This window comes from Carya illinoinensis, chromosome 12 (genome assembly GCF_018687715.1).
Source record: "Carya illinoinensis cultivar Pawnee chromosome 12, C.illinoinensisPawnee_v1, whole genome shotgun sequence".
Taxonomy (NCBI): domain Eukaryota; kingdom Viridiplantae; phylum Streptophyta; class Magnoliopsida; order Fagales; family Juglandaceae; genus Carya; species Carya illinoinensis.
In genome coordinates, this window is record NC_056763.1 from 20,641,853 (window position 1) to 20,659,833 (window position 17,981).

The window sequence follows — 17,981 nt, forward strand, 5'->3', positions numbered from 1 at the left end:
GCAAGAGTCCACGAGGGGTTATTGCATTCAATGCTACGACATGCCTCTTTAGTGAGGGTATTGCTACTAGGCTACCAAGCAAAAGAGAGGCTACGCCAACCTTCGGATGAGAAATAGAAAAAAGGTTTTGTTACGTATAAATAAAGTCACATATTAATTTACATATTAATATTAATTCATTCATATTTAAAGTTTAAATTAATATTACTTTCAATAAAATTTACTTTGTGACCAATCACATTATATTGATGCACATATTAGTGTACACTTATACTTGCGACTAGATTTTTCCTAAAAAAAAATGAAAAAGGCTTGAAAGAGGTAATCTCTTTCACTCTCTCCCCCTTCCCGTCAAAAGAAAATCTACACCTCGAAAATAATTGAACCCAATTGACTTAGGCATCGGAGGCCTTACCTGCCTAACCCCAGACCCATTCTTTCCCCTCTAGTCATAGGTGTAAGCAGCAATTGAAGGTGTGCGGAAGGTCCTCAACACAGAGTAATCTTAAGTATAAATTATTTTTAGAACTGTTCTTTGAAAGCATTAGTTTATTTCTAATTCTAGAGTTTGTAATAATGTCATTAATGTAGCTTTTTGTTAAGGACATGTTTCATTCCACCAACCGCACGGATACCAGTAACAAAATGAGAGGGTGCCAAGTGGAACTCTATTGTGAAACATGCGGCAATTACTGATTAACTATATGAAATAATCAAAAGAATAAAACAAGAGAAATCGATACAGAGATTTAACGTGGTTCAGCAGTGTGCTTACATCCATAGGAGCTAGCAGCGTGAAAATTCACTATTGGTAAAGTAGGGTTACATGATAGGTATTTATACTAACCCTAGACGTACGAACGTATTCAAGGAAAATTAGGTTGGGGCATCTCTCATCTAGCAACTTGAGACATTAATTAAGTCCAAGCAATGCTTGAACTTATCTGTAGTAACAAGCTTTGTCAACATGTCTGTTGCATTCTTAGAAATGTGAACTTTCTCGAGTCGTAGTTTACTTGATGAAACCAATTCCTTGATCTTGTGAAACTTCACATCTATGTGTTTGGTCCTCACATGATACACCTGGTTCTTTGCCAAATAAATGGCACTTTGACTATCACAATGCAACTGAACTCCACCTTGATGGACACCTAGCTCCTTGACCAACCTTATAAGCCATAAAACCTCCTTAGCAGCCTAAGCCACTGCCATATACTCTGACTTAGTAGTAGATAGTGCAACTATAGGCTGTACCGTGGACCTTCAACAAACAGGTAGTGCAACTATAGGTTGTACCATGGACCTTCAACAAACAGGTCCTCCCACAAGAGTAAATACATAACCTATGGTAAACTTTCTATCATCTAAATCCCCTGCATAGTTTGCATCCACATATCCCACAACTGAATGATCACTCTGTTATCTGCTAAACGTGATGCCATAGTCTGTAGTACCTCTCAAGTATCTGAAAATCCACTTGACTGCATCCCAATCTTGTTGACCCGAATTTGATAGAAACTTGCTAACCACACTAACAGCTTGTGCCAAATCTGGTCTTGTAAAAACCATAACATACATTGAACACCCACTCCATTGGCATATAGGACCTTTGACATGTCTTGAACTTCATCATCTATCTTTAGGCACTGAGCGGTAGACAATTTGAAATGATTCGCCAAATGTGTACTTACTAGTTTTGCATCACCCATGCTGAACCTGTCCAATAGATTACGATCAAAAGTCTATGGTTTATCCTTCTTTACTTTCTGGAGATCTTGTTCTTACTAAAATTCAATGATGAATAGGTTATCACCCACTTCTTTAAAGTGTATCCATCCCTTAGTCTTCCATACATTTTGCATAGTGGTATTAAAAGCTTCTTTGTTAATCTTCTTCTCTGATGCAATGAGGCCTATAAGACAAAGTTGTCCACGTCTGACAATCTTTGTATCTTTTGTGATGTCAACCCGCAACTCACGTTGTTCTTCCTTAGTCAAAACGAAGTTTGCCCCACTTGTCAATGATCTCATCCGACATCCTTACTAACAATCACTCCCTGTGAAGATTTCACAATTAACTACACTCTCTCCTTAGAGTATACTAGGAGACATGTCTTGCCTATAGTAGAGAAAACTCCTCAGCACACGCTAGGAGACATGCCTTGGGCCACATTAAATATATAATAATACAATTGAGGCCTCAAATAAAATTTTCTTGCTTAACCAAACCTGAAAGATAAAAGTTTTCAACTATTTTTACATACAAAATGTCAACCTTAAATGATTATTTTAGTGTTTATTTCATTTTGAGTTTTATATTAGAAAGGTTTAGTGTGGTATAATCAAGACTTTTGGAGTCCGTATTAATAACTTTATTATTTTTATAAATTTAATTTAAACTTTAAGCTTTTTTAGAATTTACCCATCAAATTAAAAGAATTGTTGGGGCAAAGAAATTAATTTTGAAAAGACCACATCGTAGTAATTATGTGATATATAGAAATTAATTAAATAAAAGTTTGGGAAATTTTTGGGGGCCCTGAAACAATGTAATGGTTCCACCGTTGACAACAGATTTTCTCTTGATTTGTCTATCTTGGAATACAACAATCTAATTAATCACTTGTCTCTTTTATGATACAATAATCTAACTAATCGTGTATTACTCGAACTAACTACACTAATAAAAATACCTCTCTTTTATTCCAAAAGTTCTTAAGAATAAACACACTTATTTTCCTCCTTTTTTCTAAAAACCCCTCACACTATTTTCGCACGGGAACGAAAGCACACCACTAGAATGAATAGTAGATCTAAAAATATGATAAATAATTTAATTTTTTAAAATTTTAAAATAATAATAATATTTAAAATTAATATTTAAAACTTTCATTTAAAATTAATAATTTTTATCTCACTATCTAAATCAAGCCTACGGTAAATAAAGTTGAAAACTATGAAAAGTTGTTCAACAATACTAAATCCATCGAATGTGGGTCTCTAATTTGTGTCCTGATTTCCTTGTTTTTATTGAATAATTAAGAAAATATTTTTTAATGATGTTGTGAATTTAAAAAAAAAATTAAAAAATATAAAAGAAATTTAATCAAAAAATCAGAAAATAAAAATGGTCTTCTGGAACGTGTTGCATCCTCGGTGTTTGCAAAATGAGGGGAAGAAGTGACCTGAAAAGTTCCCTTTAATCATTGACTCATGTCATACAAACATTAAGAGTGGGTATTGGCCAGTCAAAGTCACTGGGAATGGTGGGTTTTGGAATCAAACATGATAACGTTAAACCAATGATTTTATTCTCTTTAATCATTGACTCATGTCATACATTTTGAGTTAAAAGTCGCTGATCAATACTTTTTAGATTTTTAATTTTTAAATAAAGGATCAATACTAAAATCTAGGAAGAAGGAAAACATTTCCCAAATCACCGTCAAACGGGTCCAAGACTATCCTTAAATTCATTGATTCGTTTACTTAAATATTTTTTGTGGCTTAAATATTCGTTTACTTAAATATTGTTTGTGGCTTAAATGTTACTTCTTGTTGTATAATGTGATTAGTTAAATTTATTTTATGATAAAAATAAATTTATAATTTAACATATGATATTAAATCATATTATTTTACATATTTATTTTAATATGACCGTTTTGTGGCTAATGTATTTTTCTACTAGTCTAATTTAAAGAAAAAGATTATTATTTTTAAAACATAAAAAAAAAAAATGTTTGGTTTATAGTAAGACGATGGTGTTAACGTTAGAGACATCCATATCCTTCTCTCTCGATTTAACGAACTCTTTGAATGCCCTGATCTGTTGTTGCCTGATTCTGATCTCTTTCTCTTGTCCTCTTATAGATCATCTGTCTCTTTTTGTATCTGCTTCGGATCTTGATCTGCAAGTTCAGGATAACACATGGCTGCAACTCCCTCGATGTCAGCAAGTAATTACCCACCGGAAAAGTGCTCGCCGGCAAGTAATACCTCTAGGTAATTAATACATGCATAGATTCTCAAAAGGAATTGTTTCCATTCTCTGCATTTTATATGTTTTAATGTTAATTTATTAATTTGTGTCGCCATAATTATTTCTCCTTTTTTTTTTTCTTCTAATTTCATTACTTTGAGCCACCTTTCATCGTCAACTATTTAGTATTGGGTTTCCAAGATCAAAAGAATATATATATATATATATATATATACATACATGATGAGAGGCGTTGTAGATGAGCAAGATTAATTCGATAGAAATAAAAATTGCAGAAGACATGATGATCTGATGGCAAATTCCAACAGAAACATGCAAACTTCCATTGAGACTGAAGATGTGGAAGAAATTGCATCTTGGATTCAAGGAAAGCTTTCCGAAATGTCTCCTCACGAGAAAAACGTGAAAAGAGCTTTGCCCACGAAATTGAGGCTTTTTGCCACCACAATCCCTTCCGGGAAAATAGGTGTTTTTTTATAGTTTGACCTTAGATATACGCAAGGGATTGATCAGAATGATCCAAGTTGAGAATACACCAATGAGAAAGCTTAAAATTAAAAGTTAAGAAGTGATTTATTTAAGTAGGGGTGTAAAAAAAAATTAATGAATTGGTAAACTGGACTGGATTGAAGGGTTCGGTCTGAACCGAATTTGATTTGGTTTGGTACCCGTTTTATTTTTTAAAAAAACTTGTTAAAATCAGTTTGGTTTTGAATTTTCTTTTTTTAAAACAGAATCAGACTAGTTTATATATATATTTTTTAATTTTTTATATTGTTTATAATTTTATATATAATATATAATTATATATAAAATAGTTTTGTATTATATGATAAATTACTAATTAATATAATATTAAATTTTAAAATCTTATATCACTATAGTTTATTGTATTAATAGTTATGCTAAAATTATATAGTGCATATTAATATTTACATTAATACTATATCACTATATATTATAATATATCATTATATTGTATATTATAATATACTACAATATATTATCACTATAGTATTATATCTTATAATATAATATATTAGATAATATATAATATAGAATATTAAAATTAAAAAACTGGACCACAATCGATTAAACTTGAAGAACCATTTTAGGAAATAACTGATGCAGAATCAGTTCTTGAAAATGAAAAATTTGTTCATACCAATTCGATCTTAAATTTTATTTAAAACTAGACCGGTTACGTCTCTACATGATTACATCTAAGAACCATAGAAACTATTTTAATATTTTTTAACCATTATAATTTTGATAAAATTATTATTGATCATCTTTTAAATCATTATGCTTTTTTATAACTTTTTGATATAGCTTAAAATGATTTATAAATAAATAAAAATTAAAAAATAATTTTTAAGTCATTAAATATCACATCAAATCATGAATAAAAATATTGATAAATAACACTGGCCAATAAACAAACTTAAATTTATGAACTTAAAGAGATTAACGATGCGTTTGGTAAGTGAAGTAGTCTCGTATTTATGAGATTATTTAATTATTATTTATAAATAATTTACTATTATTTTTTTATTATATTATTTACTACTTTTACATTATCATTTACGGATCATTTGAAATCACTTTAACATCTAAATCCAAGAAACACAAGCCCACAAGCATGTAATTCCTCCCCTAGCCGACAGGCTTAAAAAGATTTCAGAAAGAGTAATACTACGTATATTTACAACTTTATTTACACTTTTATCTATAAAGATTGATTTTATGAATTTTCTTTTCAAATTTAAATTTTGAATTTCAGATTTTATAATCTTTTGCATATCAATAATTGACATATAGATAATTAAATTTTTAATAAATTTTTCTTAAATACACTTAATATTTATCTTCCAGAAAATTTGGCAAGTGGATGTTGAAGTCGTCATCTTTTAATATTTGATCAACATATCTAGTAAAAATGGATTTATGAGGGAGTTAAAAAGGATTGATAATGATGTTGATATATCATCAACGTACCCACCTTATCTATATTCCAAACCCCATGCTATCAATGGTAAGAGATTATTTATTTGCTTTGTAACAATGACAATTCAATTCTTAGATCAGTTGGCGCAACCGGTAAGGATTTTATCATGACACATTATTTTCTCTAAGTTTAGTTTTACTCAGCAAGTTTGGATAATGAGTAGAGATAAGATAAACTGAAAGAAAAATTAAATAAAATATTATTTTTTAATATTATTATTATTTTGAGATTTAAAAAAATTGAATTATTTATTATATTTTATGTTAAAATTTAAAAAAATTATAATAATTAAATAAATTGAGATGAGTGAAAAATCTTTTTTAATCCAAACTGGTACGTAAAGAACTTTTCAAACTTAATTATCAGAATAAAAGAGTTTTTTCTTAAATTATCTGGAATGGATTGCAAAAGTTCGAGAAAGCTCGAATATGAAGTTATGTACTGCATGATATCTGCCTTGCTTTCAATTCTCTTACAAAGTGACGATAAAGAAGCTACGGTGTAAAGCCATTGCTCTACATCCCGACAAGAGCAAAGATAGAGAAACACTACTTTGTCCTCCAAAATGTACCGCTCAAGTGTACTATTTGTTATTTTAATTTTAATTTTAATTATTTATTTAATAATTAAATAAGTAATTTTAAATATATTAATATTTTTTTTAAAAAAAAATATTTAAATATATTAAAAAAATTAAAATTTTAAAATATATTAACAGTAACAATGAGCTGTACTGTAAAGTAATATTACTCTTAAAAATATTAGAAAAATACTGGGACGAAGAATTGGACCCCAATTTGAACGATACTGTTTTTGTATTAAAAAAATTAATGATTAAGGAAATATTTATTATTAAATTGATTTTTTTAAAAAGAATTTTATTTAAAAATATGTAAAATAAAATAAAATTAATTTTACTGGTCCAGATATCGATATAATTTATCATAGAAGATACTATTTGCTATAAATTGAGTTTGGATATTAAAACGATCTTAAATATTTTGTAAATAATAATGAAAAAATATTAAAAATAATTATAAAATATTAAATAATAATCAATAATAATAGAAAATATTAAAAAATAGATTAAAAAAATATTAATAAAATAATAAATAATAATAATAAAATATTCTAATAATTATTTTGAAAATACCTCACTATCTAGACTAGCCCTTACACTGTAGTAACATCTTTAATTGTCTTGTCGGGATGTAAAGCAAATGGCTTTACACCTTGCTTCTTTAGTAAGAGAAGAGAATGCTAATTATGCTATTACAAGCATTAAATACATAAGCTAATTTATATAAGTATTTTTCATTATTCTTTTTAAAAAATTTGTATAAAATTTATCTATTTAAAACTTATATAAATTATTTTTCTTTAAAATTAATTGGTGAGTTTTGGATAAGATGGTGGAAAAATATTAAATTTTATAAAAATAAATTTATAAATTGATATAGTACATTAAATTATAAAATTAATTTACTAAAATCTAGGAAGAAGGAAAACATTTCCCAAATCACCGTCAAAGGCGTCCAAGACCATCCTAGTCCTTAAATTCGTTGGTTCGTTTACTTAAATGTCATTTGTGGCTTAAATTGTTAATTGTTGTTGTATCACTATTCTTTCTAATTTCTCCTATTGATTCGATACATTTTAAATTATTTTATATATTTTGAATGTGTTGTGTTAACTCGATATAATTTAAAAAGAAATAGTAAGACATAAAGAAGTTTTATAAAATTATTTTATATATTCTTTTATTTAAATGTTTGGTGTTAAGTCTATATATAATTTAAAGAGAAGTAATACAAACGTAAAGAAATTTCATAAAAATAATGTAATTTCATGTGATCAGTTAAATCTATTTTATAATAAAAATAAATTTATATAAATATAACATATCATGTTAAGTCATATGTATTTATTTTTGTTTAATCTTTTTATGACTAATGTATTTTTCTACTAGTCCAATTTAAAAGAAAGAATATTAAGGCTATTATGCCGCTCCAAACATACCGCTGGGCATACCACCCAGTGTTTTTTTTTTTTTTCATTTTTCATTTTACATTTTTTTAATCACTTTCTTAATCATTAAGTAAAAAAAAAAATACACAAATATACTTAAAATCACTTTCTTAATCACTAAGTAAAAAAAAAAAAAAAAAAATTTACCCAGCGGTCAACCCGGCCGGTCAACCCCAGGCGGCAAAGGGGCTTTTTCCTAGGTTTATATTAAGACGATCGTGTTAACGTTAGAGACATCGATATCCTTCCTCTCTCGATCTAACGAACTCTTTGAGTGCCCTGATCTGTCGTTGCCTGCCTCTGATCTCTTTCTCCGGTCCTCTTATAGGTCATCTGTGATCTGTCTCCGTTTGTATCTGCTTCTTTTTTATTTTCCTGCTTTTTATGACTAAGATTTGACTGCATCTTGGTCTGCAATTTCAGGATAACACATGGGCGCAACTTCCTCGACGTCAGCAGGTAATTATCCACCGGAAAAGTGCTCGCCGGCAAGTAATACCTCTAGGTAATTAATACATGCATATATCTCAAAAAGGATTGTTTCCTTTAATTCTCTGCATTTTATATGTTTTAATGTTAATCTTATTAATTTGTTCCACCTTAATTATTTCTCCTTTTTTTTTTCCCCTTCAATTTTCATTCACTTGTTGAGACAAAATATTTTGCATTTGTTGTAATTTCATTAATTTCTGTCACCTTTCATTCTCAACTATTATCTTCTAGTTGATTCGTTCTCAAAATATTTTCTTCTAATTTCATGAATTTGAGCCACCTTTCATCCTCAACTATCCTCAACTATTTTAGGTTTCCAAGATGAAAGAATATATATATACACACACACACATTATGACAAGCATTGTTGGTGAGCAAGATTAATTCGATAGAAATAAATATTGCAGAAGACATGATGATCTGATGGCAAATTCCAACAGAAACATGCAGACTTCCATTGGGACTGAAGATGTGGAAGAAATTGCATCTTGGATTCAAGGAAAGCTTTCCGAAATGCCTTCACCACCATCTCATGAGTGTTCCATATTTAGAGTTCCAAATGGACTACGCAGGCATAATGAGAAGGCTTTCGTCCCACAAGTAGTTTCAATCGGTCCATTTCACCACGAGAACAAGGAGTTAAAAGGAATGGAAAAAATCAAGCTATGGTATTTAAAATGCCTCCTCAATCGAGCACCTGCTGAGGAAACAGTAGTTAGCTTGGTTTGCTTGGTAAAAGACGTCGGAAGTACTGAGCAGGATTGTCGTGAGTCTTACGCAGAAGAGGTAGATGTTCCAAGAAAGAAATTCATAGAGATGATGATCCTCGATGGTTGCTTTATCCTCGAATTCCTCTGCAGATATCAAAAGGACCTGATGGCAATTCGAGGAGAGGAAGCTCTCGTGCCTAATACGTCATGGATGCCCAGAAAAATATTAGCAGATTTGCTTCTGCTTGAGAATCAAATTCCTTGGTGCGTGCTCGACTGTTTGTTCAACCTCATGCCCTGCTTGAAAACTGAATCGTGCTCCCGACTTGATGATCTGGTTTCCTCTTCTCTTTCCAAGTATGGAATGTTTCCTCCATCGGCGCGCAGCAGTCAAACTCACAAGCATTTACTCGATTGCTTCCGAAACTGTTTAGTTGGTTCATGCACTATAACACGGCCTAATTGCTTAGTTCCCTTAAAGCGGATCCCAATTTGGTCTGTGACAGAGCTTCACCAGCATGGATTTAAATTTATCGCTGAAGACGGAGAAAACATCCTCAATATAAAGCTCGAAAATTACAAAATAAAGATGCCAGCAATAGTTATAGAGGAGAACACAGAATCTATGTTTAGAAACCTCATCGCATATGAGCATTGTGATCCGAGTAAGGGCTACGAAATCACCTCTTATGCTGCGCTCTTGTATTGCCTGATTAAGTCTCCCGCAGATGCACTCCTTCTCAAAGAGAGAGACATTATACAAATTGGTTTGAGCAATGAGGACATAGCAAGTTTCTTAAACAGGCTTTATAATGATATTTGTTGCCTTGGTTTTCTCTACACAGACCTCTGCGAACGTGTGAATATGATCGGAGTCTCGGACGTGTGAACAGAGCTTACAATGAGATGAGGTACTCGAACGGTTGTCACAACTTGCATAGTATATATAAAATGAATATGATCGAGGCACGATTATTTCGGAGATTCAAAGATGTTCTTTAGTCCATCTATGTGATCTTTCCTTGCTACAAACCGTTTATTCTGCCCTCTCCTACTATACATGATGCGGTTGCTAGCTAGCTCATGTCAAGTAATTATGTTTATGATCTAATTAGTGTGTATTTCTTTCAACAACTATGTTTTAGTAAGTGTGGATCCTGCTGATCTTTCATGTTATCTTTGAAAACTCGAATTGCTAACTGTATTATTTGTCCCTGAAATAGAAAAAATGTGTTACGGTACTAGATATATATTATACGGTCATTATTACTAAGTGCATGCCTTACAAACCGATATTACAGTCACACGCGACAGTGTCACGCCAATTAATAAACTCTAGTTCATCGAATTCAGGGAAAAAAAAAATTTTGAGCAAATAAGTTTAGAAAACAAAAAATTAGGTGGTCACAACCCAAATCATTTTGGATAGCTAATTGGTGATGCAAGTGTTTTGAGTCTGGTGATGCAGATTTGTATGATTCTATGGCGGCGTGGTTGGCCATGTAGAGAAGGCAAACCAGCGTAAATATAGCAAAAAATGGTGAAAATTTCTCGGATTTGGATCATATCGTGCACGTATCAATATTTTGGTGATAAGTACTCTAGCTACGAGTATCATAATCGCATATACGACTTCAATTCACAAAATTCTTTTTGGTGCACATGTCATAGACACCAGCTATGCCTTGTAGTCCAAGTTTCAAACCAAAAATCAGCTATTTTTCTATTCAAATCATCGATTTAATTATTTTTGCATTTTATGCAAATATTTTTCTTTCACATTTAGATGATTTTTATTTTTATTTGGACCATATTTTTTGCAAGATTCTTATTTGATTACATATGTTATTTTTATGCAATAATTGACATTTTGTCTTTTCAGAAAAAATTCTTAAAATATCGAATTTTCATATTTATTTGAGTCCAACTTATGAGTTTCAAAACCTTTTTTTTTAGGTTAGGGGTGGAGAGATTTGAACGTGCTTCTCCCATTGGGAGACAGGTTGGGTTTGTGTGTTAATAAGTGCTGTGAATAGGAGTAAAAAAGTAGGTAAAAAATAATAAGAGAAATGATATTTACATTCATGGTTATGCAAGCACCACGCAGTCTTTTTGAACAAAGTGAATTAATATGAGACCCACATAAAAAAAATTAACTTTTTAATCATGGACTCCACTTTTTTTCAAAGCGATTGCGCAGTATTTGCATATTCCACGACTGTATGTAACATTACTCATAGAATGTTAAATAGTAATAAATAGTAATAAATAATAATAAAAAATATGTGAAAAATAATAGTAAAGTAATGAACAGTAGTGAAGTATGTTAAAAAGTGTTGAGATACTTTCAGTACCCAAAGACAGCCCATACCATCAAGTCCAAAGAACCTTGACTTGTAAATTTCAAAACTTAATTTTAAATTTTAACAATAAACTTTGCTCTCAAAATTTTCTCTCTATTTTACATCTTTTATTAATCTCAATTTATAGATTCTATTTAATTAAATCCTCATCAAAATAATTATAATTATGTTCGACCTGAATGGGCCGCCCCACAACAATGAGTGGGTGGCTCTTTAGGGCTCCATAGATCCACGAAACTCCATCTTTTTCATGGAGACCTAGAGCGTTGCGGGCTTCCTCTGCACAAAGATTCCAAAAGAAGCAATCAAACTTCTACCCAGATTAGAGAGGCGGAAGAAATTGCATATATCTTTGATTCGAGGAAAGCTTTTCGAAACATACCTACGGCGCCATCTCGGTGTTCCATATTTAGAGTTCCAAATATGCCACGCAGCCATAATGGAAAGGCTTTCGTGCCGCAAGTAGTTTCGATCGGTCCATTTCACCACGACAATACACAGCTGCAAGCAATGGAAAATATTAAGCTACGGTATTTGAAATGCCTCCTCTATCGAACAGGAACTATACGGAATTGGAGTGCTTGGCAGAAGCCATCAATTGGATTGAGCAGGATTGCTTTGACTGTTATGCAGAAGTAGTTGATCTTTGTAGAAAGAAATTCATAGAGATGATGGTGATTGATGGTTGCTTTATCCTTGAATTCCTCTGCAGATATCTGGAATAACGGAGGGGGAATACAAGGAGAGGATGATGATCCCGTGTTCAAAACGTCATGGATGCCAAGGAAAATAGTAGCAGACTTGCTTCTACTTGAGAATCAACTTCCCTGGTGCGTGCCCCTCTGTTTGCCTAACCTGATCAACTCAACTGGCGAGTACAGCATCCCCCAGTTGCAAGTCTTGTTGCCGTTCCTTTTTCCGAATACAGAATGTTCAGTACGCGGAACGGGATTTCCCCGTGGAACACACAAGCATTTACTCGATTGCTTCCGAGCTCAGTTAGTTGAATCATGCACTATAAAATTGCCTGATTCATCTAGTAGAATAAGTTCATGACTCCGCCACTGCTAGTATGGGCACTCAAGTCACCTCTTATGTTGCGATCATGAGTTGCCTACTCTACATTTTGGTTGCAGCAACGAGCTGGACCTAGCAAGTTTCTTAAACAGGCTGATTTATAATAATCATACTTGTTTCCATTATGGTTTTCTAAAACCAAATAGAATCGCAATTATTATGTAAGTTAGTTTCAATAGTAATTTACAGGAAAAAGATGAGAGATTTGCCCAAAATATAAAGAAAACTCTAAAAAATATTGATTAATAATAAAATTTGAAATTATTTTATAAATCCCACGAGCCAGACTTAAATAGTTGCAAAATTTGAAATTATGAAAATTTTTTTAAAAATGGAAAAATTTAAATTATTGCATGAGAAATTAATATATAAATAAACAAAAATTCTACCAAAATTTTGGTAAAAATCAAAATCAGAATCACTTTCAAACTTGAAACCAAATATTTACTAATAAAGCAAGAATGAGTATAAATATATGATTTAAATGAAAATAATTGATATTATTCTGAATAATTTTGGAGAAAGTAATTGATATCCCATATCAATTTGGATCTGCACCATTCTCATTGGGTTAGAGAGAATTTGTCTTTGAATTCTAAACTTTATTGCCTCGATCTCTTGGATGTCCAATTAGACCAATCTTTCTTTCTTTTTGTTGTATCATCTCGATGATCATATAAAAACTAAAATTGATTTTATCGGCTCGAAATAAAATAATATTGAACATATGATACTCCAAAATTAAGTATTTTCCCACATCTCAAATCCAAAAAAAAATATTTTGAATAGGAGAATTTGAAAAAAATCCTCAACTCCAAGAAAATCAACATTAATTGTCTCAAAAGTTGTTTTATGATCTTCAAACTTCAAAACTTCACCACCATTTTCTTTTTTCAAATTTTTTATGTTTTCAATAAAAATAATTACCTCATCTACTAGGTTATCTTTATCAGGATAGATATCATAGATTGGTACGGAGTTTCATCCTATGGAAGAATGTCTATCCGCAAACTCTTATTCCTCAAAATAGTAAATCCATTTAACCTTGTGCAATAAATTAACAAAACCTTCAGCTTGAAAAGTACTAAGAAATTCTAGTAAATCCACTCTAAAATTGAGGTCCCCATGACGCTCCTCCTGACCATGGTGCTCCCAAAATAGAACATGATTGTGATATGGGTTCTCAAAATTAGAATAAGAATCGTGATCTTTTATCTCACGATCAACAATATCTTGCGTTGTTAGACACTGGGTTAACTCTGCAACTTACCTCTACAAATCTTCATTCATCACATCCTGAACGCTACGATCACAATGCGGGACTTCCTCGTTTGGAAACTGCCCACAACAACCACGACCACAACCACCAGCTATGGAAACTGATGAGATATTACCCCAAAAAAGATGTTGAAGCTTTGATACCAATTGACGTCGGACAGAATAACGATTATTTTGTAGGTTAGTTTTAACAGATAATTCATAGCAAAAATATAAGAGATTTGCCCAAAACACAAAGAAAACTCTAAAATATATTGATTAATAATAAAATTTGAATAGTTGCAAAATTTGAAATTATGAAGATTTTTCCAAAAATGAAAAAATCTAAATTATTGTATGAGAAATTAAGACATAAATAAACAAGAATCCTACCAAAAACTTGGTCAAAATCAAAATTAGAATCACTTCCAAACTTGAAACCAAATATTTACTGACAAGGTAAGAATGAGTATAAATATATAATTTGAAAGAAAATAACTGATATTATTCTTAATGATTTTGGAAAAAGTAACTGATATCCCATATCAATTTGGATCTGCACCATTTTCTCTACTCAAACCTTTGCCTACGCGTGAACTTACTTCAATCCAGGGTAATTAAAAGATATAAAGCTACTTTGAGGCGAGATTACTTTAAAGATCCGATGTTCTTTGCTCTCGTATACGGAATCGTGTTCCAAGACCCACTTCTTTTAGAATTCAGAGTGCAGTAAAGTTCCTTGTTGAGAATGCAAAAGCTTATGAGCTAATTGATCCATGTACTAATCAATGGAGGGCTTCTTTAATGCAGGAATTTTCTTGAGGGAGGAAGCTGAGATCATTATGAAGTTTCCAATTAGTTACTCTAATAAACCAAACAAATTGATATGGTTGGTTCTTCTAATGTGACGTGTTCACAATAAAAAGTGCCTACCATTTTAAAATAGAATTGGTAGAGTTATCAAATGGTCAACCTTCTTGCTCTAATAATGGAAGTGCAGTGTGGTCAGTTTTATGGAAGCTGAATATCTCTCCAGCTGATAGGATCTTTCTATGGAGAACTTGCTTAGAGGGTCTTCCTATTAATTTGAATCTTTTTTTTTTTTTTTAAAAAGGTGGTAGACAATCCAAAATGCCCTATCTATTTTGAAGAAGAATTTGTTTTTCATATTTTATGGTTTTGTCCAGCAGCACATGATGTATGGAGCCAATGCCTCCAAACTAATTCAGAAGAAGGCTTGCTGGAAAAAGACATTTTTTGAACTGATTGAGAACTTTTGTTTAAACTTTGAGTCAGTGTTTGTGGAAGAGGTTGATGTGGTATCAAGGAGAGTATAGCATAGAAGGAACCATTTTGTTTTTCAAAGTGAGTTCAAGAATCCAAATATGGTAGCATAGCAATCTAAAGAGCTTCAAAAGGAATTGCAGGCTAATCTCTCAAAGAAGGTTATCAATTTTGGAGTGTCTTGCACTCTAGTTCGAGTGTGGGAACCTCCCCCTTTGAATTGTCACAAAATCAATTAGGATATTGCTACAGACAGGCTTAAGGGTATCATTGGGATTGGAGTAGTAATCAGAGATTGTGAAGGTTCAATTTTGAGTTGCTTGAGATTTAATCGACCATCAGTGTTTGATCCTGTATTGGCAAAAGCTTCTGGGGCCTTACATGCAACTCTATTCAGCTTGAAGCTGGGTTTACAGACTATTATTCTCGAAGGTGATTCTCTATAGGTGATCAACGACATCTCAAAGGAGAAGGGTAACTAGTCTAGCTATGGGATGGTGATCAGTGACATCAAGTCTAAACTGTTGAACTTCTCATCCTGGTCTATTCGTCATGTGCGTAGGGAGGCTGATATTGTAGCTCATACCTTAGAAAATCTGCATTACTTGTTTATGATGTAACAATGAATATGGAAGAAAGTCTTTTATGTATTGTCTCTTTTCTTTGAGAGCATTGATGAATAAAACTCTTCATTTCAATTTTTCTTTTTTTTTTAAAAAAAAAGAAAGTATATGGAATCGCATTTAGTCTATTTCTAGATATTTTACAAAGCATATTTGCTATCTATCATCTTCTACTATAAGGAGTAATGTTATGTCTTTTGTGAAAATGTGGGTTCTATTAAAAAAATATTTTTTTACAATTTTTTAACATGGGATCTACTTTTTTACAAAATTCTACATGAGACTTACCTATTTTAGACTTATACAAATCATTTCTATTAAATAAGAGCAATACATGATCCTAGCTGCTAGCTCTATTTTCAAGTATTAATATATATCTTGTATCTTACTTTTTGCAAACTCCAATTACTATTTGTATTTGTTTGCCTTCTCTGCGGAGAATAAAACATTGATGTGTTGAATAACGCTAAGACATGTTACCCATTTTGTTACGAGGGTCGGATATGCATATATATGGCAATCTCATAAAATGAGGTGGTCAACCAACTCTTTTGTTGATTTGTTTAAAAAATTTAAAATTAAAATCTCTTACAAATAAATCAAATCTTATTATTTCAATAAAATAGAGGTTGCATTTTGCAACACTGACTTCTATATAGAAAAACTTATATTTCTTTCACAAAAAATAGCGTAACAATATCTTAGATAAATACAGATAGATACCTTCCACTGCGCACAAGCAGGCATCCTTTTTTGGAGGCATCACTCTAACGGTCACTTTCGATGTACAAGTTGTAAAAGTATTTTCATATATTTTCAACTATTCTCGTTATATCTACTTTTCAGATATTACTTGAAAATGAAATCACTACGGGAAATAAGTTTATTTCCGGCAATATTACAAGTCGCCAGAAATACTTTAAGTAGCCACAGAGTCGTTTTCAACTATTCTCGTTGGAAAAAATTGCCGGAATTGCTTAATTTTGGCTACTTTAAGTCGTCCCAAAGTAGCCACTTCTAAAGAGCCAAGTAAAAAAATTTTCAACTATTTCACAAATTGACAAAAATATCCATCATTTCTGACAAAAATAATAGCCGCTAATTTGATAAAAGTTTGTCGCAAAAAAGCTTGTCAAAATTTATTTTTTTATTTCCATCGATGTATATTTGTCACAAATACACTATTGTCTGTTGCAAATATTCTATTGTTCACTGCAAATACTCTTACCTTTTCCAAAATAATTTCCTGGCATTTTGGAACCAACAAAAAGTATTCCTAGTGTGTGGTTTTTTTTCCCTGATATATATTTCTTTTATGAGAGGTAATTGCTTGCTAATAAATTAAAAAATGTTAAACTTGGAGAAATTTATATTTCTTTGCCAACATCATTCAAATTACCTCAACGTACATATTTGAAATTCACCACTTTTTAGTCTTAAGTTTTACACAATACCATCCAACATATCACAATAGAATGTAAATTTAAAAGTGGAATTCTTCCTTCATGGGTTCAACTTTGATTCCATCTAATTTGACAGCTTCTGAAACGTTTTTGCTCTATATTTCTTGATACATTGCTTCAATCTTATGAGAAACAAGAGCACAAAACACATCATGAGGTTTTGGATTTATATCTCTCGCTAGAGAGAGCAATCAAGATGGTGAGAATTGATTAGAAGTATCAAGTCAAAATAAATACTTAAAATAAAACCTGCAAACATAAAATTAAATCAATACATAGTACTCACAGTTGTATTCAATCCATCCAATAGCCTCTTTTACAAGATCAGACACTGCTAGCTTATTTGAAAGCACCAAATTTGCAATTTCAATTCCATCTATGATTTATTAAATGAGAAACCATCAATCATAATTAAATCATTATTAAATCTTGGTGCGAATGAGAGAGTATATATTAACTTTTATATGGAAATGTAATTCTATACTGGACCTCCCAAAATAGTCATTGGCTTCCATCCTCTGACCTCCCACTCTTCTACCAACCAATACACCACACATTATTTTGCAAAATGTCATGAAAACATGATACATGCATGTGTGTGTGTGTATGCATGTGAACCCTGTGAAATCCATAATTGTATCTAACATTATTACTCATTTTGCTTATAGTCAAAT

At 31.4% G+C, this 17,981-nt stretch overlaps 1 protein-coding gene across 6 annotated transcripts; it reads left to right on the plus strand.

Annotated features, from left to right (window-relative positions):
- Positions 1–8,235: 8,235 nt before the first annotated feature.
- LOC122290493 (UPF0481 protein At3g47200-like) lies at positions 8,236–10,484 on the plus strand. Of its 6 annotated transcripts, none has more exons than XM_043098228.1 (3): positions 8,236–8,366; positions 8,462–8,543; positions 8,938–10,484. In XM_043098228.1, exons 2-3 carry the CDS (start codon positions 8,470–8,472, stop codon positions 10,127–10,129), a joined length of 1,266 nt encoding a protein of 421 aa, XP_042954162.1. In that variant the 5' UTR covers positions 8,236–8,366; positions 8,462–8,469; the 3' UTR covers positions 10,130–10,484. The 6 variants fall into 6 exon arrangements, with proteins under 6 accessions (XP_042954162.1, XP_042954165.1, XP_042954167.1 ...); XM_043098231.1 differs by having other exon boundaries at positions 8,941–10,484; XM_043098233.1 differs by having other exon boundaries at positions 8,971–10,484.
- The last annotated feature ends 7,497 nt before the right edge of the window (positions 10,485–17,981 follow it).

Bases quoted from the DNA above. Each gene is read 5' to 3' on its own strand.
- LOC122290493 (XM_043098228.1), top strand. From the start codon at position 8,470: ATGGGCGCAACTTCCTCGACGTCAGCAGGTAATTATCCACCGGAAAAG. The intron at 8,544-8,937 runs GTAATTAATACA...TAAATATTGCAG, and splicing joins CCGGCAAGTAATACCTCTAG to AAGACATGATGATCTGATGG.